At 49.2% G+C, this 23,487-nt stretch overlaps 6 protein-coding genes across 6 annotated transcripts; 4 read left to right on the forward strand and 2 right to left on the reverse strand.

The window, feature by feature from the left end:
* The first annotated feature begins 406 nt into the window (after positions 1-406).
* FOBCDRAFT_229419 (nucleoporin Nup186/Nup192/Nup205) lies at positions 407-5,937 on the forward strand. The gene is made up of 4 exons (XM_031188503.3): positions 407-743; positions 799-5,118; positions 5,171-5,592; positions 5,647-5,937. The coding sequence occupies exons 1-4, from the start codon at positions 554-556 to the stop codon at positions 5,701-5,703; spliced, it is 4,989 nt and encodes a 1,662-aa protein (XP_031035768.2). The 5' UTR covers positions 407-553; the 3' UTR covers positions 5,704-5,937.
* Positions 5,938-6,424: 487 nt separating this feature from the next.
* On the reverse strand, positions 6,425-8,477 carry FOBCDRAFT_47982 (uncharacterized protein). Its single transcript, XM_031188502.3, has 2 exons — positions 6,852-8,477; positions 6,425-6,793 (listed from the first exon to the last, which is right to left on the reverse strand). The coding sequence occupies exons 1-2, from the start codon at positions 8,092-8,094 to the stop codon at positions 6,594-6,596; spliced, it is 1,443 nt and encodes a 480-aa protein (XP_031035767.2). The 5' UTR covers positions 8,095-8,477; the 3' UTR covers positions 6,425-6,593.
* A 1,579-nt stretch (positions 8,478-10,056) lies between these two features.
* On the forward strand, positions 10,057-13,976 carry FOBCDRAFT_187812 (DNA polymerase family A-domain-containing protein). The gene is made up of 2 exons (XM_031188499.3): positions 10,057-10,364; positions 10,415-13,976. Exons 1-2 carry the CDS (start codon positions 10,202-10,204, stop codon positions 13,669-13,671), a joined length of 3,420 nt encoding a protein of 1,139 aa, XP_031035764.2. The 5' UTR covers positions 10,057-10,201; the 3' UTR covers positions 13,672-13,976.
* Positions 13,977-14,436: 460 nt separating this feature from the next.
* Positions 14,437-16,759, forward strand: FOBCDRAFT_47993 (YAP-binding/ALF4/Glomulin). Its single transcript, XM_031188498.3, has 2 exons — positions 14,437-15,559; positions 15,609-16,759. Exons 1-2 carry the CDS (start codon positions 14,741-14,743, stop codon positions 16,587-16,589), a joined length of 1,800 nt encoding a protein of 599 aa, XP_031035763.2. The 5' UTR covers positions 14,437-14,740; the 3' UTR covers positions 16,590-16,759.
* A 1,286-nt stretch (positions 16,760-18,045) lies between these two features.
* FOBCDRAFT_297110 (uncharacterized protein) lies at positions 18,046-21,600 on the forward strand (the record flags this gene model as incomplete). The annotated part of the gene is made up of 1 exon (XM_031188497.3): positions 18,046-21,600. One exon carries the CDS (start codon positions 18,046-18,048, stop codon positions 21,505-21,507), a length of 3,462 nt encoding a protein of 1,153 aa, XP_031035762.2. The 3' UTR covers positions 21,508-21,600.
* Positions 21,601-21,630: 30 nt separating this feature from the next.
* On the reverse strand, positions 21,631-22,957 carry FOBCDRAFT_48001 (DExH-box splicing factor binding site-domain-containing protein). Its single transcript, XM_031188496.3, has one exon. It carries the CDS (start codon positions 22,914-22,916, stop codon positions 21,846-21,848), a length of 1,071 nt encoding a protein of 356 aa, XP_031035761.2. The 5' UTR covers positions 22,917-22,957; the 3' UTR covers positions 21,631-21,845.
* Between the last annotated feature and the right edge of the window lie 530 nt (positions 22,958-23,487).

A 23,487-nucleotide genomic window follows, 5' to 3' on the forward strand; every position in this document is an offset into this window, starting at 1 on the left:
AGGCACCCCTCAACATCATAGGTACCCATGGATGCTTTATACCGACCTACCTTGGCTAGAGTGTCATGGTTCAGAAATGCTCTATGCTTATCCATAGCTGTTAATTTGGTTTCTTGGTGGCAAGACTACCCACATATATCATGCCTATCTTTAACTTATAAAATGACAATATGATTATCTAATGTTGACTCTGTTGCTGTTCTTACTGGAGGTCATAAATCATTGAGAGACGATTGCAAGGCCTAAGGTGTGCCTATTTTTTTTTTTTTTTTGCGGCATACCTGAGAGCTCCCGGAGCTGGCTAGGCGGCAGAAAGCTGCTCACCGCCTAAACCATTAAGAAGCCAACCAATCAAATAGCTCGATGAGCTCACCTACTGGGGAAGTCAACAAGGCTCAATGTGAAGAATCTCAAAACCGCGACCACTAACAACCATCGACAAAAAGATTCAACATTTGCGACACGTTACGCACCACGGTGCAAATCTCGCAGCTTGTATTCTACACTCGCTGTCGCCTTTTTGATCAACATGCGACAGTATTGAACCATAAAAATGGCCGAGATCACCGCTTTAGATGCCCTCCAAGCTTTCCATCAAGGGCTTCTATCATTACGCGAAGGTCGCGTTGAAGGCGCAGAGGCACTGGGCAACGAATTTCTCGTCCAGGTCTTTGAGACAGAACTAGGGAAGTTATGGGATAAACCAGCAAGGAAAGGGGACAATAGAAATGCTGTCAAGTCTGGTAAGGTGTTTGTTGGCGCAACTCAAGGTTCTCTCTCATCTAACTGATTACACAGGCAAGGTTGTCATTGACGGTGACGAATACTCAATAAACGACAACTTCCAGCAAGACGTTCTCACCTTTTCTGACGAAGTAGAACTCGACGAGCTCGAATCTACCCGGTGTTTGCTTGAATCCCAAGAGGACCCCGACACGCTGGGCCGATCCCTTCTCGAATGTGCCATTATCCGATTCCACCAGCAGCGCAAATACGTTTTGGACATTGTTAGACTTCTCCTCGAGCTAGAAGGCCTCGACGATGATCTCGCCGACACCGAAGCTCTCGAGAGCGTTAAGCTCTACGTGGCAGAGCGTTTGCTTCAGCCAAGCATGGGGGCAGATGCAACAAAACGGATAGTACCTAGGTGCATGGCTTCCATGAAGGAGATTAAGGTCTGGCTTCAGAAGATAGGAGACAAAATCGCTGCTGCCCAGACTCTTGGTCAAACTACAACGGGGGGTATCTCTGAACAAATGGAAACTATCGAGTTTTCCAGAGTCAGCTTGATGCAACAACACGAGCTACTGGGTGTCATCCTCTGCCGGAGTATTGAAATGAGACAAGGGTCAACACAAGACTTTCTTGATTTCGTTTCGGTTCTCCAGAAAGTTGATAGGTATGATGCTCTGCTGGTCCACCTTATACCATCAATTGGAGCATACATCTCGGTGTTCGGGTCTGCGGAAGGAGGATATGACCTCATCAAGGCTCGTGAGTTGAATGGCAAACTCTTTCCTGCGGATAGTCCTCTGTGGCCTCTATCTCAGCTACAAGCTGCTTTCCGTGCTTGGTGGCTCGCCGAGTATAGTGGTTTTTACGTGGATGATCCTCCAGAGGCTGCAATACCCCCCAACACCGACTTGGATGAGGAGGATCGACAACGATCAAAAGCTTTCCTGGAGTCTTTGAAGGATGGATCCTTTGACTTTCTTCTCTCCATCGCTGCTGATGTTAAGTCTCCTGATTGGCACGACCCTGTGAGAGCAGGCATGCGCAAATGGCTCCAGCGAAAGTCTCCTGCACTAGCACCAGATGCGATACCGTTCGCCGACTTCTTCCAATTGACTCTGATGCTCCAGCTTGAAGTATTTGTCGATGGCTTTATCTCTAACCTTCCCGATGTGCTACGAAAGCTTCGTGTGGAGGAGGATGAGCAACGCCAATCCAGCCAGACTCACGAGCAGGATCTGGATCTCGAAAGATTCTTGTTGGTCATTGCGTACGCTTACGAGGGCCGACCCGATGCTGCTATGAATTTTTGGTCCGATCCCGACAGTAACCTGGCTGGCTTCATGCATTGGGCTTCTCGTAGAGCGTCAACGCCTCTGGTAACAGCTTTCTGCGAGATGCTTCAGGCTATTTCGGAAAATGAGGAGTGCGCTTCTGCCGCACACGAGTTCTTGATGGATGAGGGCCATCATTCATCCGGGAAGATGAGAAAATCGCAGTCTTTAACATGGGCACAAATCTTCAGGGAGCTAGACTTCTTCTCTGCCAAGATAAGGCAGAAGCCAACACCGCCCCAGACAATTCGTTATCGAAATGAAAAGATGAGCAGTGATCAAGCAGAGACCGAACCAGAATCGGCCATGATGCTTGAATGCTACCTTCGATTAATGTCAAAGCTGGCCAGCGAAAGCGAGACAACTAGACAGTTTCTCCTTCACAACCCCAACTATAGCCTGGTTGAAACATTGTATGAACTCGCAAGCAGTCCCATTCCCCCGCGTCTACGCGGCTGTACCTTCATGGCTCTACGAGCTTTGATGGCACGAAAGTCGCTTCAGGAGGGCATTCTTATGTGGAATTGCCTTGATACCTGGATCACAGGAGGGTACGCTTCTCATCCAATCACTCGCCAAGCTCAGCAATCACCAATTGTCTCTATGGACCGTATCTTTGATGAAATTAGCAATGGTTTTGAGGACCCTGAGTCTTTCATTCAACTCCTACTTTCTCTTATATCTCCAGCCATCGATAGCAGTCCCCTCAATGACGGATTGCCGTTCCCTGAGAATCTCGGTTCAGCTTCCCGCATGCCTGGTATCGAGGTTTATGTCGACTTCGTGATGGGACTGGTTTTTGCTACCAAGGCAAATGACCTTCAAGATGTGAACCAAACTCGCGTTCTTCGCCTTAGCTGCCTAGAGTTTATCTTGGTCTGCCTCAACACATTCAACGAGGATCTTATTATCATGGCTAATGAAACAAACATCAACGTCGATGGAGTTATCGCAACTACCGACCTAGCAACCTATGTCCGCATGCATCCTTTTGCCAGAGTGATGGAATGGATGTTTAACGACAAAGTCATGGCTGCTCTATTCAACACAATCCATCAAGAGCCTGTAGATGTTGGGAATGCTGCACCGGACTCTCCCCTTATTCTTGGCATCTTACGTGCCGTTGAGGTTATTAGCAAGGTCCTTGACCTCCAGGCCACCTATCTCGAGCTTGTTCGGCCCATCATCAAACTCCAATCAAACCAGCGCCGACCTCCTGTATCGAACGCCGCATTTGCCTCATTTGAAGATGGCCTGGTAACTCGACTGAACCTGGTTGTTGATCTGGGCAACTATTGTGGCATCGGACACCCAGACCTCACTCTTGCATGCCTAAAGTTGCTCGAGAAGATGTCTTCTTCGTCGAAAATTACTGCTGTCTGGTCAGGCTCTAATCGTCAAATGCACCGTAACAAGGCTATTGTGGCCTTGGAGGCGAACGGGGAACACGAAGCCATATCCCGATCATTTGTCTCGGAATTGATAACCCCTCTCGAAACTGGGCGTGAGGCAGACTCCCCAGCTTATGTCACCAAAATTTACATTCTCGACTTCCTATATCAATGCCTGCAAGAGACACCTCGCAAGCCGACGATTGCACACTTGCTTCTCGGCTTCAAGTGCGGCATTGACTCTCTGTCCGTGGATGCTAAGGGCGCCTTCGCTTCGAGAACTTCTCTCTTCCACACATTATTAAGGCTGCTCCTGGAGGCTCCTTCTGGCGATGCCCAAGGAATGCGACAGTGGCTCATCGCTATCAAATCACGTGTGATGCGCATTCTACACATCCTTTGGGGTTCGCCCTTATCTGCACCTGTTGTGGTCGAGGAACTTCGTGAAAATGAGATCCTCTTCCACCTTTTGTTGCGCGAAACAGTCATCAATCCTGACCTCCCTTGGGAAGGCGAGAATGTCGCCATGGTGCAGTTCCCTGTGACAGATGGTGCTGTGGCTTTAATCGACTTCTTGTCTCTCCGAAGTATGGGCCTGGAATACATTGCTATGGAGCTTTGTAGCATAGCTCAGAATCGTATGCCCAGCGTGAAGCGCCGCATCTTTGAGGCTCTAAATGGTCAGATTATTGGAGAGGGAAACACACCTATATCAATTCCAACTATTTTCGACCTCTATGACTTCCTCCTCCCAGAGGGCGTTTGGGAGATCCCATTGCCCCCTCTTCAATACTATAAAAATATGGACCTCTCAGCCTGTTTAGAGAACGACGCGGACTCCAACCCAATCTACAACCTCGAACGTGTTAAAGAAGTCCTGCTTTTGAAACGAGGTGAGGCTCAATTATCGGGGGCATTGATTGCAGTTCAAGATCTGGCCGCTATCGAACGCGAAGAAGGCATGATAATAGAGTACCTCATTTCTTCAAATCGACAGAAGCAGCTCACAACACAGAGCCTCAAGGTGCTGAAGACATGGACGAAACTTTTACTCGTTATGATCGAGTCGAACGACTTCAAGGGTTCAGCACAAACCTCTTTCTTCCTGCAGGCTCTGCAATCAATTCTACCCAGTTTAGAAGCATTTGCGTCTGAACGGCCAGATGAGGCTTTCGAGCTTGCACGACTGGCCAAGGTCTTACTCTTCAAGCTTGACCTCTCAGCGTCAGCAGACGACAAACAAGGCTCAGCCATCGGTAATCTCGTGAGTGACAAACTCTTTCAACTTTTCCAGATCTGCTTGCAAGCTATTGGCAAGTGGGCTGGAACCCCAGAGTTGAGATCCGTTTACTATGGTATCTGCTACCGCTACCTGACTGGCATGGCTGATCAAGGATCTCTAATCTCGAATCGTCCTAAGACTATCAAGACGATCCAAGTGTATGGCGAGCGCTTGATAAATGTTATCTGCGATGATGCCTACGGTGGTGAAGCTCAATGCCAGACAGCGGCATTGATCCTACTCAACGCTCTCGTCAGCCTAGGCCGTCAGGAGAGCGATGACCATGTCGTAGAGACTCTCAACCGACTTAATTTCATCGGTATCATGGTGGATTCTTTGCGAAATATCATGCGAGAGTGGCATGAAGCCTTCACATCAGGTATGTCTTTGTTTGCTTCCTTGCCGAAACTACCGCTGACTCTTTCTTTCAGGCACCCCTGAGCAGCAGAATTACCAGAACGCTCGCCTTGCTCTACTCCTTGAGCTTGCGCAGACCCGATTCGGGGCCAAGTACATCATCCATTCCAACCTTTTCCGGTCACTTGAGGATTCTGGGCTCTTCGGAGCAGACCCCGAGCTTCAAATAAATAACACCAACCCTCGTGCTCTTGAGCAACACTATTGCCTTCTTGCTCAAGTCGTGCGCATTATCGGTGCCGCCCTTGTCTCTCGCGGTAGCCACAATGTGGTGCAGGGCCGCAAATTCCTCACAGAGCATCGGATGCTCGTCACGCATACGCTTAAACGAAGCGCGGGTATCGGAAGCGGCAACGCGGATGAGGGCCTGGATCAAAAGATTGAAGAATTGGCTGAAGGGCTAATGGTTATCATCGCAGCGACACGGTTCCTTGAGGTAATGCTTACTCAATCCCCCAGATACACAACCAAGCAACTAACAAACTCGCAGTTCGAGAATGAAGTCCTTCCTGAGCCGAAGCAGCAGAGCCACGGTCTCTTCCACTAAGCCAGTCTAAGAGAAGGAGAGATGCCTTAGATATAATTTGCAATGACATCAAGGAATGTGTGTCAAGATGGGATATAAGCTGTAGAGTTATGCGGCGTTGACAGGATAGCAAGGAATGGAATATGCGGTGAGTGTGGTTTAGTCCGTATAGGTGAAATAATCAATCACGTTAGTACCAAGACAAGACATGAAAAGCGACCCCTCATGTTGATTTTACCTGTTGTGAGTCTAAGCGCATGGTGGGAAGAGGAATACAGGCTCTTCTACACTTTTGTATGACAAGCAATTGGGATGGGTATGCTTTCAACAAATGGGTTTCACATATTCTGACATCTTACATGTCGATTCATAATGACTGCTTCAAATATTCGACACCTAGGGTCGGCACAAAGCAAATCAAACTGTATCAGAGGTCTAAAGTCTATGTGCCATATACTGTTGCCTAAACACCAAATGGTTAACCCTATGGATGAGTCTCTGTGTCCTTTCCATGGGTACGGCACGATACGTATCCCTCGCCTACCTAGTTACTCCGAGTGCGCCATTTCCTGAGCGACGCAACAACCGTAGTCGCGTATTAAATCAATGCAGTCCTATGTTCCCCTTATCCATGTAAATGCTGGGTATCTTCATCTGACGCCCCAAAGTGACCCGCCCGCCGTAACGTTAAAGAAAAAAACACTATATAAGCCACGAGGGCGTGTGGCGGTTAGCACAATCCCGTACCTGTGACGAGTTCCAAGTATCCACGGATGCCGATTAAACGGAGTGCCACGTAGCAACAACGTTGGTGCATTAGGGTTAGCCATCAAACTCTGAAACAAGTACTCAATTGCGCTATGAGTCCAGAGAATCACAACCTTCGCCGTTGTAGATGGCTGTCGATCACATCAGGACATTGTATTGGCCTTGCGCTTTCCTTTCCGTGTAGCAGTCATGAGCTTCAGTTCAAGGGGCCAGTATCCCTTGGTCTTGCTGTTATAGCTCTCCCGAGGCTTCATGTCAAGTTTTTGACGGCACATGGGACACTTTCCCTTGGTGACGTCGACATGAAGAGACTGGTGCAAGCAAGAAGCGCAATATAGATGACCTGGGGCTATGTTAGAATCTTATCATGAATCTTCAAAACCAGAAGCGAAATTACTTACCACAATGTGTGACTGTCAGGTTAGAGCAGTCGTCCATACAGATGACACATTGAAAGGCAGCAAGCTTGACGCGATCATCCTTTTCTGGCTTTCGGACTTCCTCGAACACTTCGTTGTTCTCGGTTAGATCGATAGTGTCGAATTCGGCTTTGGGTTCAACGTCGATGGGGGGACGAGTAGGGCTTGTGCCAAATAGCTCTTCAACATCCATGTCTTTTCTGGTTGCGGGTGACTTTCTCTGTCTCGACGTCGGTCTTGGGGGGGCCGCGGGCGCAGCAGTCGTCGATGTTCGTCGTCGCTTACTCGCGTGCGTTGAACCAGTTCGAGCAGCCGCAGCTGTGGTACTCCGCCGAGTCGCGGGCGGCATAGCTTCAGAGAAGGAGCTTGCGGGACTGTCAAAGAAGAAGTCGTTCTCCTCGAGGGAGTCGAAAACAGGCAGCGATGCTTGAGATTCGCCAGTAGAGTTGCTAGCCGAGGAGAGCTGGGTTGTTGTTCGCTCAGGGCCGAAAGGGTGGAGGATGCAGTTGGTGGACGATAATTCTCGTGGAGCAGCAGTGGCCGTTGTACTTGTAGTGGTGTTGGTGGATGCGGTGGTGTTGCGGAGTGCACGATACGGCGTGGAAGCCTGAACGGTTGATTGAAGGCTTACGCTATGGGACTGACTCGGCCGTGAATCGGGGTTCGTGAACGGTGGGTACGATGAAGGTGACGAAAAATCACCATCAGCAAGGTCGGCGAGGAAATTGTCTTCGATTTCGGAAGCGAGCAGTGAATTCTCTAAATCGGCGTTATGCAAAGACTCGGGGTGGCCATTCTCCCAGGAACCTATTGGCGGAAGCTCAATGTGTGTTGATGATGCGCTCGCTGGCTCTCCCCAAGGTGATGTTTGGATATTCTGGGATGGAGGGGAATGGGAGTGCCTCGGCCGTTGGGTGGTTGTTAACGGGCTTGGAGTTCGATAAGTACGGAGGCGAGAGTTGGAAATCAATGGTGGCAAAGAGAGGTACGTTAGAGGTAAAGACGATGATGTTGTTGTCTGGCGAATGTGGGAGCGGCTCGCACCACCACCACTGCTGCTGCTATTGCCACTGCTGCCACTGGCATTGGCGCTGGCACTGGCACTGATTCCATCAATCTCCAAGTCGATTGTCCTCTGAGAACGCGAACGCGGTTGTGTATTTGGGTGTGGAGCTCCAGCTCCAGCAAAATCAGGAGGTGACACTATCCTCGTGGTGGTTGACATGGAGATTGTTATCGGAGGAGAGTAATAGGCGTTTGCCGAGTCCAAAAACAAGTCTGCGTTGCCTATTTCAATCGGTTACAAAGGAACGTCAGGAGTTGACTTGCTACCATGGAATACGTGGGGACATTGGATTCGGCTAGAGTGTGGCAGAAGCAAGAAAAGACAAAGGCAAGGCAAGGCAAGGCAAGGAAACAGTGTCCAAAATAGTAGGTAGAGAAGTGAAGTGAATTTGAATTTCTAACCTTGCAACATATAGGAGAGTAGAGAATCCATATACAAGAATTCTTGCTCCATTGTTGGTGGGCGTCAATGTCACGGGAAGGGAAGAAATGGTTCAAATAGCGTGGAGATGTACCACTCTTTAAACCACCCACTGAACCCGGCCTGGCTTTGGGCGGGCCGTCTTGGTCTTGGGCAGGGTTGAGCTTGGACTCGGGCTGTACGAATCGGATCTGAGTTGAACCAGAAGCTGGGCTGGCTGATAGTGAAGGGATGAAACAGGTCAATACAAAAACACAAAGACGCGCGATATGTCAAGAGCAGGGAGAATAACAAGGGCTCTTTGTATCGCAAATGACTTTACATGCAGCAGAGGATGAAAGGGTAAAGAAGTTGGGGATACCAAAAGGATGTCGGCAACAGACAGTATGAGAAATAACTTCCATACACACACATAATAACTCAACCGAACTCAAAATGACCGGCTGCGGGAGCTGAGCCGAGCTGATGTGAATGGAAGTGAGCGTGAGCCAACGAGGGGTTTCGGCTCTGCCAGCAGGAAGTCTCTTATTGCCAGAAAACATCCATGCCAGCAACCCGGGATTAATACCTAGCAACCCGGGTATGTACCTAACCTTATCTTGCTCATTCACTGTTGTCTACCTATGGAGTGAGTGAAGCAAACATCATTCCCTCTCTGTCCACTCAACCCAACCTCCACGTAGCAGCAGTCGGTTTGACTGTTGACAGCCACAGTCACAAGGCACCTGACTTTGGTGATATCGTCTGATATCGAGACTCGGGTATACATACTTCTTGCCAGCGTCATCATTCCACCATCACTCGGATGATGGCGTTCACGCTTGCCTTGGACACGTTCGGGTCCCTGCATGATGCATATCGCAATAGCCTCGACGATACATTCCATACGCAAGTGATACCAGAGTTTGCTCAAATCGATGTTTCCATTCAATACAACTCAATAGTGGTGCTCTGCATCGCAAATCGTATTCATGACAATTTCTATCTGCTTTGTGGGGTAGGATACACGAGTCCAGACGCCACCAAAACTCTTTCCAACACACAGGAACCTCAAGCTGAACTATAGAATCCCTCAAGGGATGGACGGGGATTTCCTCTAGTGTTTAGTTTCATATCCTGGCTTTCAAGCTAAGCATTCATCTTGATAACATAAGGGTAGGCTGAAAGGGCATTTTCAAGGTCTTGTGGATGGTCTTGATGTGAGCTTCACCACTCTATCATTTAACTACAAGACAACATAAAAATACCTAAGCATTCATCATACGAGATTCATGTCTCCCATTAGCAGACAAGCCCTCTGAAGTAACGATTCTGGGCTTTACAACATCCATATCTTCAAGGACATCGAACCCAGTAACTAAAGTATAGTAGGCATGACTTTTCGTGCGCCCCATACTACCTAGTAGATTGGAGGACAGAAAATTGCAAGAAGTGAGACGTTTATAGCAAATCACCACATACAATTTTTTGGCCACTATACTTCAAGGCACCATCCGTTATCATGTATTCTGCCATATCTCTTCTATTACAAACCCTACTTACCTTGCTTCAAACCATGCCCCTCCATCTTTTTAGACCCTTTGCATCCTATTCCCCACTCCTATCTGAAGCACATGGAAAAGACCCACCAAGAATGCAAAGCGTCATCCACTTAACAGGGGTGTCACCTCACTAATTTGGTCAAGGTCCATCCAAATGCCAAATTCATCATCCTGGCCTCTATCTTCTAGGGCTATCTCTTGCTTCTATCAAACCACAGCCCGGATATAGACGAAACACTACCGATACATCCTAGCGGATCAATTACAATATCAGAAGCCGTGATGCTTTCGTGCTGCACCTAATTATGCTCATATCGGCTGCTGCCCAGCCGTTGCGCGGTTCGACGCCCAGCTTCATCCGAGTTGCTCGACACCAGGCTTTTCGTCGTCATGCTTTGCGCGCTCATGTCCGATGGCTGGCCGCTGTCGCCGACAACATCAAATCGAACCCAAAGGGCACTCTTGCACGTAAGAAAGGATGGATCATTCACAACCCTACCAGACTAACTTTATTGCAGTGCCCTCTGAAGCCCGATATAACGAGATAGGCGTCCAGCAACTCAGCTCTCACATATTTGACCAAATTTTCCCTGATGGTGTCAAACCTCCACCACAAGAGCTGGTCGAGTTATCAAGAGACCATTTAAGGCGCCATGACTTGCTTGGAAAGAATACCGATGAATCCGAACCCATAGCTTTCGATCTTCCCCCTCTCCAAGGGCGCACACTTGATGAACATTTTCACAAACTCGGAGTGGATTGCGCCGAGCCGTATCTGGCATATGCAAAACAGTTCGCCCGCGCCAATCCACCACCAAAGCCTCGAAAATGGATACATCAAAGCGGTTGGACGAAATATTATCCTGATGGGCGTACCGAAAAAGTCGATGCGCCTGATGAAGAGATGTTGTCGTTTGACACAGAAGTTATGTGGAAAGTCAGCCCCTTTGCTGTGATGGCCTGCGCTTCGAGCCCGACTGCCTGGTATGCGTGGCTGTCGCCGTGGCTGTTGATGGAGACCACCAATGATCGACAATTGATTCCATTAGGCGACCCGAATAAGGCCAAAATTATTGTTGGACACAACGTTGGCTTCGACCGAGCGCGGGTGTTGGAAGAGTATAGTGTCAAGCAGACTCGAAATGCCTTTCTCGACACAATGTCGCTCCACGTCGCTGTAAACGGTATGTGCTCTCAACAGCGACCTACCTGGATGAGACATAAAAAGAATCGAGAACTACGGGATCAAGTTGCGAGCAAGACTCCGGACCATGATTTAGCGGTATTGATGACCAGTGGCATGCATGATGAAGAAGAGCTCTGGGTTGAACGAAGTTCCGTTAACTCTCTCCGTGATGTCGCCAAGTTTCACCTCAATGTTTCGATTGACAAAGCTCTTCGTGACGACTTCAGCGAATTGGACCGGGAAAAGATCCTGGAGAGACTAGACCAACTTCTGGACTATTGCGCTGCCGACGTGTCAGTCACTCATCGTATTTACCAGATTGTTCTCCCCAACTTCCTAGAGACCTGTCCGCACCCCGTCAGTTTCGCAGCCCTCCGGCACCTTTCGTCCGTCATTCTTCCGGTTGATAAGTCGTGGGATGCGTATATCACTAATGCCGAAGCTACGTACCACAAGCTCAATGATGCCGTTGAGGAACGACTTATTAGTCTTACTGATAAAGCGTTGGATATCAAGGACAAGCCTGAGGCGTACACAAACGACCCCTGGATGCAGCAACTCGACTGGTCAGGTCAAGAGATCAAAATGGTCAAAGGCAAGCGGAAGAACGACCCCCCAAGACCTGCAGCTAGGCAGAAGAAACCGGGTATGCCCAAGTGGTACAAGGACCTCTTTCAATCCAACGATGCCCCTATCAGCATCACTGTTCGAACGCGAATCGCTCCTCTGTTACTAAGACTAGCTTGGGACGGGCACCCGCTGTTCTGGTCTGACAAATATGGTTGGACATTTCGAGTACTAAGAGCGGAAGCCTCGAAATATACAGCCAAACAAATGATCGAATGTAAATTCGACGAGAAAGAGATCCATTTACGTGATGACCATACCCATACCTACTTCAAACTCCCTCATAAGGATGGCCCGACGGCTCGCTGTGTGAATCCAATGGCAAAGGGCTATTTGGCTTACTTTGAGAGCGGCGTTTTGTCCTCCGAGTACTCATATGCTAAGGAGGCTTTGGAAATGAACGCATCATGTTCTTATTGGATCAGTGCGAGGGACCGCATCAAATCTCAAATGGTTGTCTATCAAGAAGATCTTCCGCATCAAGGTATGCAAGCTGAGACTGGGCACAAAGGCGGGGAGACCAGTGCCAACGGCTTTATCTTACCACAAATCATTCCAATGGGCACTATAACTCGCAGAGCAGTCGAGAACACCTGGCTTACTGCTAGTAACGCCAAGAAGAATCGAGTGGGCTCTGAGCTCAAGGCAATGGTAAAGGCGCCTGAAGGCTACTGCTTTGTGGGAGCAGATGTTGATTCGGAGGAGCTTTGGATTGCCAGTCTTGTCGGCGACGCAACCTTCAAGCTTCACGGCGGAAATGCTGTTGGGTTCATGACCTTGGAAGGCACAAAGGCTGCCGGCACCGATCTTCATTCACGAACCGCTTCGATTCTTGGCATTACCAGAAACGATGCCAAAGTTTTCAATTATGGACGAATCTATGGCGCTGGTCTGAAGTTCGCAGCGACTTTGTTGCGGCAGTTTAACCCCAATCTGTCAGAAAAAGAGACACTGGAGACGGCTTCGAAACTATATGCCAATACTAAAGGCACCAAGACCAACCGCAAGGTGCTCTACAAACGACCCTTTTGGAGAGGCGGCACCGAGTCCTTTGTCTTTAACAAGTTGGAAGAATTCGCCGAGCAAGATAAGGCAAGGACGCCAGTATTGGGAGCTGGCATCACTGAAGCTCTTATGGGACGATACATCAGCAAAGGTGGTTATCTAACATCGAGAATCAACTGGGCTATCCAATCATCGGGTGTTGACTACCTCCATCTGCTCATCGTTTCCATGGACTACCTGATCCGCAGGTTCAACATTGATGCTCGACTTGCTATCACAGTTCACGACGAAATTCGCTATCTAGTCAAGGATACGGACAAATATCGCACTGCACTTGCTCTGCAGGTCGCCAACCTGTGGACCCGTGCCATGTTCTCTCAGCAGGTTGGCATTGAGGACCTTCCTCAGTCATGTGCTTATTTCTCTGCTGTGGACATTGACCATGTGTTGCGCAAAGAAGTGGACATGGAGTGCGTCACTCCGAGCCACCCAACCCCCATTTCCCCTGGAGAAAGTATCGATGTCAGCACACTTCTGGAGAAGGGAGAAATTGCAAGACTAGATCCTGATATCGTTCCGGATGCGAAGCATGCTCCCAGACTAGAACAGATCAAGTATACTCCCCGAGTACCTATTATGCAGGGTATTCAGGAGTCAGCGCAAGAGTCAATCCCCTTCCTCAAGGCCCAAATCGTCAGTGACGACGCAGAACTTCGAGAGCTTGTCAAAGACGTCCAGAAAGCCAAACTAGCTGCAGCGCCGAAGAAGGACAAGCCGTTAAGCAAGAGAGAATTGCAGAGCGTGTTACCTTACAGAGCATACCCGAAACTGGTCCCCATGGAAGAACCCGTCTCTGTATCGGAGGCCCTGAAAGTCAAGCCCAGTGCCTACGAGACCAGAAAAATGACATGGCCGAAATACTCGGGCAAGAGCTGGAGCCAAAACTCGAGGATGTAACCCCACCCACGCCCTTGAGGCAACTCAGGAGAGCGTAGTTGTATACTTCTTTTGTACACATTGTTTGGCGATGTATTATAGTTACTCACGCGGAGACGTCTATTTGGTTGTATGGATATGTATGATTGCATCTGGGACTGGTGTTTACTGTTGGTTGGGGGTTTGAGGATGGGTTTCAGGGGCGTTAAAGCGAAAACGAATGGTCGGGGCTGCTGTACTATGTATAGTTGCAAACCATATGTGTAGCTCTTTGCGTTATCCTTTAATTTTCATGTTGGTTAATACCATGGATAACTTTGCTCTAATGTTGCTTCGCCATATCTATTGATTGCCGACAATTCATGTCGAAGCTACCTAGTCACCAACTAACGACGCTGACATGGAACTTAAGGTGAGCGGGCAAAGGCTTGGCGATGGAAGGATCAAAGATTGACCCCTGTAGCACATCAAGCGGAGACCTCGTTTTGAGTAATGTGTAGTACTGTTATTGGCTTAATTAGCCTGGGCACAAAGAGACAAGGCAGAGCCTCAGTTGAATGTTCTCATAAGTCCATCAGTCTGGACAGTCAAAAATCAGGGCCTCATTTACACTTGAATCAGAGTGTGGTGTTGCTGTCTTGAGCCTCCAAATTGAGTGGAAAACAAGCTCATGTCTAAAAGCGTGATGACGAAAGTGTCCCGCGCTAAGTGGGAACGGTCTCCACTAAAGGCTCCTCGTCATCCCTCATCGCATGTTTCGCTTTCCTTTTGTGTTCCTTCATCAATCTCAACGAGATCACAAAAAAGCTGTAGATCGATCAGGGGAAACTTATCCCTTTCGATTATTTCTCTCATTGACTTGCTTTTCTCAATCTTTCTTGCGCCCCCAACGTCATTCACTTCTTGTGCTGTCTTCACCACACTGGACCTGTCACGAGCCGAACGATCGACCCCTCAGTAACTAGGTATAGCTTGTCAAACCTCCCGGACCATTTCGATCGAGCTAGTCAATACATAAGACGAATACGATCGATCACTGTATAGTAGTTATAGGGAAAGAACACAGCACAGTGATTATTCATTCAGCATCATGGTGTCCGTCGACGAAGCTATTCAAAGACTGAAAGAGACTCGGCCCCCCACCACAGATGCCTTGACATACCTCACCATAGTCGAAACGAATCTATCCCCCGAAGTTCTTCCAACTCTAGAGGAGATTCTCGAAGATGCTGAGCTTACGAGCGATATTGGCTGGGACCTCGTGGAGATGCTGATCTCCGTCCCTGGTAGCCAAGGCTGCCTCGAGACCGTTGCCCGCCTTGGGAACCCCCGCGAGGTCATTATCAAGGTGCTTGAAGTGCTTGACTCCAAGGCCGAATCCTCTGAGGCCGGCGATGCCTCTGCAAGCGCAAATTTCATCACTCTGGTTGGCATGCTGGGCATCCTCCATAGAAGACTGCAGGTCAAGGCGCCATCACGATTCCTTCATACGACACTGCAGACCGTTTACCGAGCATACAACCCCCAGGGTGCCGAGACGACAGCCGCAGTTATTGATCTCGCACGGTCTCTTTCTGGCAGAAAGCGACCACCGCTGCCCACTCGCCAGTCCAGCACCAAGCTTGAAACACCATTTCAAGACAGCGACATCTCCAAGAGCGCACCCGATCCTGAGGCAGATGCAGGTCAGGCCGCCGAGGGTGAGGCTGAACTAGTATCGCGCCTCTTACAGTCATTTGTTACGAGTATCCTCGAAGCATATGTCAACTCAAATAGGCTAGAGTGGGCGGCACGGCACTTGGAGTATTACAATCCGGAGAGGATCGTGCCGGGGAAACCTACTATGTTGCAAGCTTTCAAGCAGGTCGACGAGCTCCAAGCCAAAGATGCTTTGGTTGGACAGTTGGTTGTAAGTGGCAATGCCCAATGGAGAGATCTTGGCACTAATGTTCTCTCAGTCTGTAGCTCGCGATCTGGGTCTAGCGAAGCTACCGTCAGCTGAGGTCAAGAAGGCCTTGCAGTCACCTTTTGCTGTGAATCCACTTGAAGTCGAGCCTGATCCTAAGAATCCTGAGGGTATCAAGCTCTCAACTGGTGGATTTCTTTGCTTGACTGCTTATCGCATGTTTGCATCAGATATCTTTGATGCCGACTATGAACAACCTGACGCTTACATCTTTCCTGAGCATCACAATTTGCTGAAACGATTCCTCGGAGATGACCCTCAGACGCAGATAGAGAGCAATCCTGGAACTGTTGAGGCCTTGCTAGTCATTGCACTTTGGCTCCACGACCAGAAGCGCATTATTGGACCTAAAGGGACCGACGATAAGGACGTAACCTTCATGTCGTACCACCACTTACTTACGCTCATTTCCGTCTTCCACCCATCATTGCGGGTACGGAATGCAGCCACTGTGCTGGCGGGTCACATCCTTCACGAAGATCCCCACGAGGAAGACAGGTTGGGTATTTTGGAAGACTTGTTGGAAAACTGCATGTTCTCGTCACTGAAAGCATGCGCAGTGACATGGCTACGCGAAGAGATCATTGCCGCCCGCAAGGCCGGCTCAACGGGCCGCTTTGCCGATCCGGACTGCCTTGACACACTTCAGTATACCCTCTTTGAGGATCTCGAGTCCCTCGCTGAGACAGATTTGGAGGCCTTGTGGGAGTTTTGGGTCCAGTTCGCACCCTTCCACCTTCAGGTTGCCAATTTCGCTCTGTTCTTATTTGGTGGTCAAGATTTCAAGCACTTGGTTCCTGCTGGAATGGCCGCAGCAGTTGAGCATCGATACGCAAGCCCCTTACTGGCAGCCGCCAAGCGCCTGAGAGAGGCAATAGATAAGAAGGAGATTGATGGACAAGGGCAAGAAGACGAGGTTTCGATGCAGCTAGGCATCTTGATGGATACCCTCGAGCGTGTTCCATTGCAGTAGGCCTTGGTGACTATGGATTATAGGGGCGTTGCAGCTGAGGTCGGGTCTATCGGAGTACGGCATTTGTAAATACGTAGTACATGGCGATGTCTGCAGTGTTTTCCGGTTAAGGAACGTAAATATGTCATTATTTATATTGCGCACTCTGTATCACAATGGCCATACTCAACATGTTCTTCGAGGCTGGTGTTTTCGGGTTCGTGGCTAAAAACTAAATTGACATAAACTCAGTTGAACATAAGTATGCTAGTCTAGTCAAGTAAAGATCACCTGTTCTCTTTCGGTTCGATTATCAGAGGTCCTACCAGATATCTCGCGATCAGAAATTCGGGTATAGGGTAGTGCAAAATAGCCTAAGCTGCCCGGAGCATACAGTCCGTAGAAGCCAAGCCACGACTCAGGCAAACGATGCACAGGGAAATTAGCCTTGTTTCTGTCCCATGTTTCTATTACTGAGTTAGGGTCTTCAGTTCTGTCGCTACCTGATGTAGGTAGGTAGTCAGATGACGATGGCCAATTGCTGGTCCAGGTTATTGGTTAGGTGAACATGCCACTATTGGTTGAGTTTAGAACCGGAAAGATAACTTACAACATTGGTTACTGTACGCCCAGATCGAGATGTGTAACTCATTGACTCGTTAGAGCCACACAACTAGGCTGGCTGGCTGGCCTTGAATTGGTATGTTCGACTCATGCCTGTTTGGTGCCAGAGCAAGAGGTGGTCACGAGACACGTGAGGACAAAACTTGTTATTACCGTAAGTACTTGTAGACGCCGACTTGACATCAGATCAATGCGATGCGATGCGATGCAACGCATGAGCATAAATGCAGCCCTTTTGAAGCTTGAAACGCGGCATCTGTCCCGAGAGGACTAAATTAGCGGTGCATCATCGACGATTCTTCGCCTGTTCCTTGTTCTGAATGAGACCTTGTGTGACCCCATCAATTATCTTAGCCTTAGTCTTGCGGAGCAAAAGCAGCTAAAACCGCCGAACGCCAAGGGGTCCCGCTGTGGATAACACGGCAAGTGACATCATTGTATCCTTTTCAACCAGAATTTGGGGAAGGAGCATTGACATTGAACGTCAAAGAGGCCCATACCTGACTTCACCTCGTGACGCCTCATGGAACGGGACGGCTCGGAAATTGTTAATGACACCTCGGACTGCCTTGGCCCTGATCATAGATTCTCCATTTCTTTCACCCTTTGTACACTATAAGCCTGTAAATCATGGACTGCTATTCGCGACTCCGGTAGCAACTAACATACCGCCAAGTTTGCGAACAACGCACTACTCTATGTTTCTGTGACACGATAACGACGCCAGTTCGTCACAGCAGACATCGCGATATATCGTTTAATTGTCTTTGACCAAACAACTTTCCTTCTCGCACAACTCAAGAAATACACCACAAAACCTTTGAAAAACGAAAGGAACCGCTCATACAGTGCCATGGATTCTCAACAAGAAGACCCCAACAAGCTTAAACTTGAAGTATCAGAGCAACACCACAACAACGACGATGGACAACAATCTACAACACTAATCACGGATACTCATGGAGATGTCGCCTACCCTGCTCCTATCCCACGCCCAATACAATCCCCTGAAAGTCCGTTGTCGCCGCGAAGCCCAAAGGAGAACATCGACCCTGGCGACGGCGTTAAACAAACACCAGTCCAGTCAGAGCCTGCACATCTGCCAACGGCAGACGCTTCAATCTCACCTAAGAAGTCGCCAGCCCAAAAGACTCGACCGAGACCGACCAAGTCCTGGCAGACTGAGCAACCGCGGCGCGCTCATCACCACCGTTCCTACTTCCGTCCCGGTCCAGCCAGAGCTGGCACCTCATATTTGAACAAGGCGATCTGGGAAGCACCAGAGGACCCAAGGCTCAGCTCAAGTGATAGTTCGGTAGCATCGGCTGGCGAGGATGAGCTGCAAACCAGCCAGCAGGAATCTCATCATAGTGAGCACAAGAAGAAAGCAGGCGAGAAAGCAAGTGGGAAGGCGAGCCACGATGAGGGTAAATACGGCCATTTCAGCATTGGTAATCAGAACTACCAAACATCCGGCAAGGTCAAAAAGGACGGTCGTTTGCGCATCACGGTCAACGAAACTGCAGGCACTGGATACTTGACTAAGGCTCTGGGTGCAGCTGTCAATAAGGTTACTCCCGCAAAGGCTGAACAAGCGGACAGGGTGTCAACTCTCAAAATTCCCGAAAGCCCACGCCGGTCATCTTCTTCGACAGCTGTTGCGGATCCCAGACCTCAAGCACGCTTAAATATTGTGATCATGGTTATTGGTTCACGAGGAGATGCCCAACCCTTCTTGAAGATAGGCAAGGTTTTGAAAGAGGATTATGGACACCGAGTACGCATCGCTACACATCCAGCGTTTCGCGAATTTGTCGAAAAAGATTCCGGCCTTGAGTTCTTCTCTGTTGGGGGTGATCCATCAGAGCTCATGGCTTTTATGGTCAAGAATCCAGGTCTGATCCCAACGCTTGAGACAGTCAAGGCTGGAGATATTGGGAGACGGCGAGCCGCAATGGCCACCATGTTTCATGGTTTCTGGCGAGCATGCACCAATGCCACAGACGACGAATCGGACCGCCAGAACTTAAAGATGATGGGCGAAAAGGACCCTTTTGTCGCGGACGTCATTATTGCTAACCCCCCAAGCTTTGCACATATTCACTGCGCCGAAGCACTTGGTATTCCTGTTCATTTAATGTTTACCTTTCCTTACACACCTACACAAGCTTTCCCTCATCCCTTGGCAAGCATCAAGAATTCCAATGTGGACCCTGGATATACAAACTTCATCTCTTACCCCCTAGTCGAGATGATGGTATGGCAAGGTCTGGGAGATCTGGTCAACGAATTTCGTGTCAAGACTTTATCTCTAGATCCTGTCTCGACTCTCTGGGCTCCAGGTGCAACATATCGCCTGCATGTGCCATTCACATATTTGTGGTCACCGGGTCTTGTCCCAAAGCCACAAGACTGGGGAAGCGAGGTTGACGTGGCTGGCTTCGTATTTCTTGACTTGGCTTCAACTTTTGAGCCACCGAAGGAACTGGAGGAATTTCTAGCAGCTGGGGAGACTCCAATCTACATTGGGTTTGGATCGATTGTTGTTGATGATGCAGACAAATTCACACAAATGATCTTCAGAGCTGTTGAGTTGGCTGGAGTTCGTGCCCTAGTATCTAAGGGCTGGGGTGGACTTGGTGGTGACGATGTTCCGGAGAATATCTTCATGCTTGACAACACCCCCCATGACTGGCTTTTCCCGAGAGTCAAGGCATGCGTCATTCACGGAGGCGCCGGAACAACAGCCATTGCGCTCAAGTGTGGCAAGCCTACAATGATCGTTCCCTTCTTCGGCGACCAAAATTTTTGGGGTAAGATGGTGAGCAACGCAAATGTTGGACCGGAGCCAGTGCCATACAAACACCTAAACGCCGAAAAGCTTGCTGAAGGTATTGAATTTTGTCTTACTGAAAAAGCAAGAGATGCTGCTGGAGCAATCGCCGAACGAATCGCAGAGGAGGGTGATGGCGCTGTTAATGCCGTCAAAGAGTTTCACAGACAGCTGAACCTAAGGAGCCCGAGTCTCTTGCGATGCTCCCTTCTCAAAGATCACACAGCCGTTTGGGAGTTGAAAAACACCAATATTAAACTGGGTGCTTTGGCTGCCGACATCCTAGTGGACAACGGCCTGTTGACCTGGAAGCGCCTGAGACTTCTCAGGCATGTGGAATGGAATGACTTTGAAGGTCCCGGCGAACCTGTCACAGGAATTGCCGGATCCATAGCTAGCACAGTCGGTGAAGCGTTTCACGGCGTTGCAAGCGTTCCTTACCATTGGGCAAAAAGAACAAGATCAATCAGCAAGAAGAAGAATCAGAGGAATGCTAAGAAATCTAAGAAGTCGGGCAACAGCATAACACGACACAATCCGGCGGACTCTGATGACCCAGTAGATGCTGCCTCGTTGCGCACTGAGACGACAGCTGGGGACACCGGAGGTCAGTATGTGGGTGACATAGCGAGCGGTGTGGAAAGGACAGCTACTGCCATCGCCAAGGCACCAGTGGACCTCTCGATGGCACTCGCCCAAGGCTTTCACAATGCTCCTCGACTCTATGGCGACAATACCGTACGACGTCCCATTCGAGTAACAGGCTTCCATTCTGGCCTCCGGGCCGCCCGGCATGAGTTTGCGTATGGAGTCTACGATGGCTTCACAGGAGTAGTTCGCCTGCCGGTTCGTGGAGCAAAAGAAAATGGACCGATTGGATTCGTCAAGGGCACAGGTATGGGATTGACAGGCTTGGTCCTCAAAAACCTCTCTGCTATTGTTGGCCCGATCGGATACACACTCAAAGGTGTCGTGAAGCAGGCTGAGCGGTCCAAGACGCCCCAGAAATACATCCGCCGGGCTCGCATTGTCCAAGGGCAGAGGGAATATAAGGCGCTCCCAGAAGACCAGCGAAAGCAGTTGGAAAAGGAAATTATGGAGGGATGGCATATAATGGATGAGTTGAGAGAGAAGATCCAGAAGTTGGAGAAGCAAAGAGGCATAGCGGGACAGATCGATCGAGTTCTCCTCGACACGGAAGCCATTTTCGAAGACGTGGACGTTGCCAAGAGATCCCTGGAAGCGCTCAAACAAGGAAAGGCCCTAGAAGATGTGGTAGACCCAGATCGAGACCGAGGTCGTGATGGAGGAAAATCCGAGCGAAATCGAAGTATGTCGATTCGGAGATCGTTTAATTTGACAAAGAAGTCGAGGGAGGAAAAACGCCTCACATCGCTGGCTGATGCTGAGGAGAGCACAAAGACAGGCGGGGCAGATGAAGGACCTGCTGAGATGGATAGACTGACCGTTCCAGCAAGGTAGCATCGTTTGCTCGTGGGGAAGTGCACGGCGCTGGGTTGCTGTGGTCTTTGAACGCATATCATATACCCAAGGATCGATCCTGTTTTAGACTATAGTCACACTGTAAGCTTATTGAACTGTATAATTTCGTGATAAAAAGTGTCATTCTTACGTGTCTGTGCAATGACTGAGTATCTCCTTTTCTTCTTCTTTTTTGGTTTTGCGTTGGGATCATTTTTGGTCTACGTAATATGCATCTTTGGAAAGAATTGACCACTTTCCCAGATAATAAAGGTATCATTGCGTCGTGTTGATAAGCCGGTAGTAAGGCCTTCATAGCGAACTTGCGACTGCTTGATTTACCGTCGTCGATCATAGTCCCGATGACTCCGATGCCGGTCGTAGTCCCTGTTCCGATCACGGTCATGGTCGCGGTCTCGGTCACGGTCACGATCACGATGTCCATGCCTGCTGTCTCGATCCCTCTCGCGTTCACGCTCACGCTCACGCTTGTAACTGTCCTCATGGCGGCGACCCTCCTTTCGTTTACTCTCCTCTCGGCGATACTCGTCCAAGCGCGGTCGTCTGTTCTTCTTTCCGCTCTGATTCCATCCGCCAAGGTCCTCTTCACCCTTAAGCTCCTTAGCACCAAGGCCGATTCGGTTCGGACGTCGCTTGACTTCCTTGACTGTACCGCGAGGTTTTCCGTCCCAGCCCATACCGCGGAGAAGAGCTGCGCCGAATTCTTCCACTGGCATGGCTTCATAGTCATCAAGCGTGGATGTCTCTCCTGCTCCTTGGATGTCGCGACGGTAGGCGTCCGCTTCGGTTGGATGGATGATCTTTTCGTCCTCCTCCTTGTTGCCTAGTAGAGCGTCCATTGCTTCGTCATCTGCTGTTCGTTTGGGCGGTGGCTTTTTCTGGTCGTCATCATTGGAGACTGGCTTCTCCTTAGACTCTGATCCAATATCCTTGTTGTCGTCCTCGGTCTTCTCCTTAATCGTCAGACCCCATTTGAGTCCCTTGTCCTGATCCGCAGGTTCCGTCTCGACGGTTGTGTTGTTTTGCTGCGCTCTTGCCTCCTCGGGCAGCGAATTTTTGCTCTTCCTCTGAGCCTTGGCCTCTGATCTCCAGTCGTGATTTGGTTGTCGGGCAATCACATAGTCCTTCTTTTCCATCCTCGAGTCTTTGGCCTTGCGCTCCGTCTCCGCTCCGTCTACCCCAAAGCCAGTGATCTTCTCATGCCGTCCTCGATGCTCATAATCATCATCCTCAGAGTCGGAAGCGCCCCCCAGAGCGTGTGATCGTGGCCGCTTCCCTAGCGACGAGGGTGGATTTGGTTTTGATGCTTTCTTCGAGTTGTTATTGTTCGACGTAGCGCCGAACTTGATTGCTATTCGCGGAGCCGGAGGTTTGCTTTGCTCGGACATTTTGGCGGATGTTTGTTATTGAAACTGTGTAAGTTCATTTGAAGAGACGGAATTATTTTTGGAAGACGTCAGCTGCACTGTTGCGCGCCTTATTGTGGCGGTGCTCGATCGGGCCAACACAGCAATGACACCTTATCTCAATGCATTTACGGAGGTCGTTCTCAAAAGTCTTTGCCCAAAATGACTTACGCCACAATTTTACTAATCTCTGTCAGGTACAGAGGTATACAAGAGATAAGAAAGTCTATAGAGGCACTGCCTTATGATCACCTTATAATTATAAGGTATTCAGGGAGAATCTCTAAGTATTTTACTGACTGCAACTACTATAACTTAATTATAATTAGCGACTATTATCTCGCTAGATATATCTCTGGTATCTTATCAAAAATAGGTCGATCAGCCATGGTCTTCTTTGGCAAAGACTTTTGAGACCGACCTCCGTTATCATGTGTACCATTTGTACCAAGGCATAAAATAACCACATTTAACAGGAAACATCGTAGATAATTATTATTGAAAATTAGATATCTCTAGACGGGTGATATCTTGTATTTTTAGAAAACTTCTT

Source organism: Fusarium oxysporum, chromosome VIII, assembly GCF_013085055.1.
Source record: "Fusarium oxysporum Fo47 chromosome VIII, complete sequence".
Taxonomy (NCBI): domain Eukaryota; kingdom Fungi; phylum Ascomycota; class Sordariomycetes; order Hypocreales; family Nectriaceae; genus Fusarium; species Fusarium oxysporum.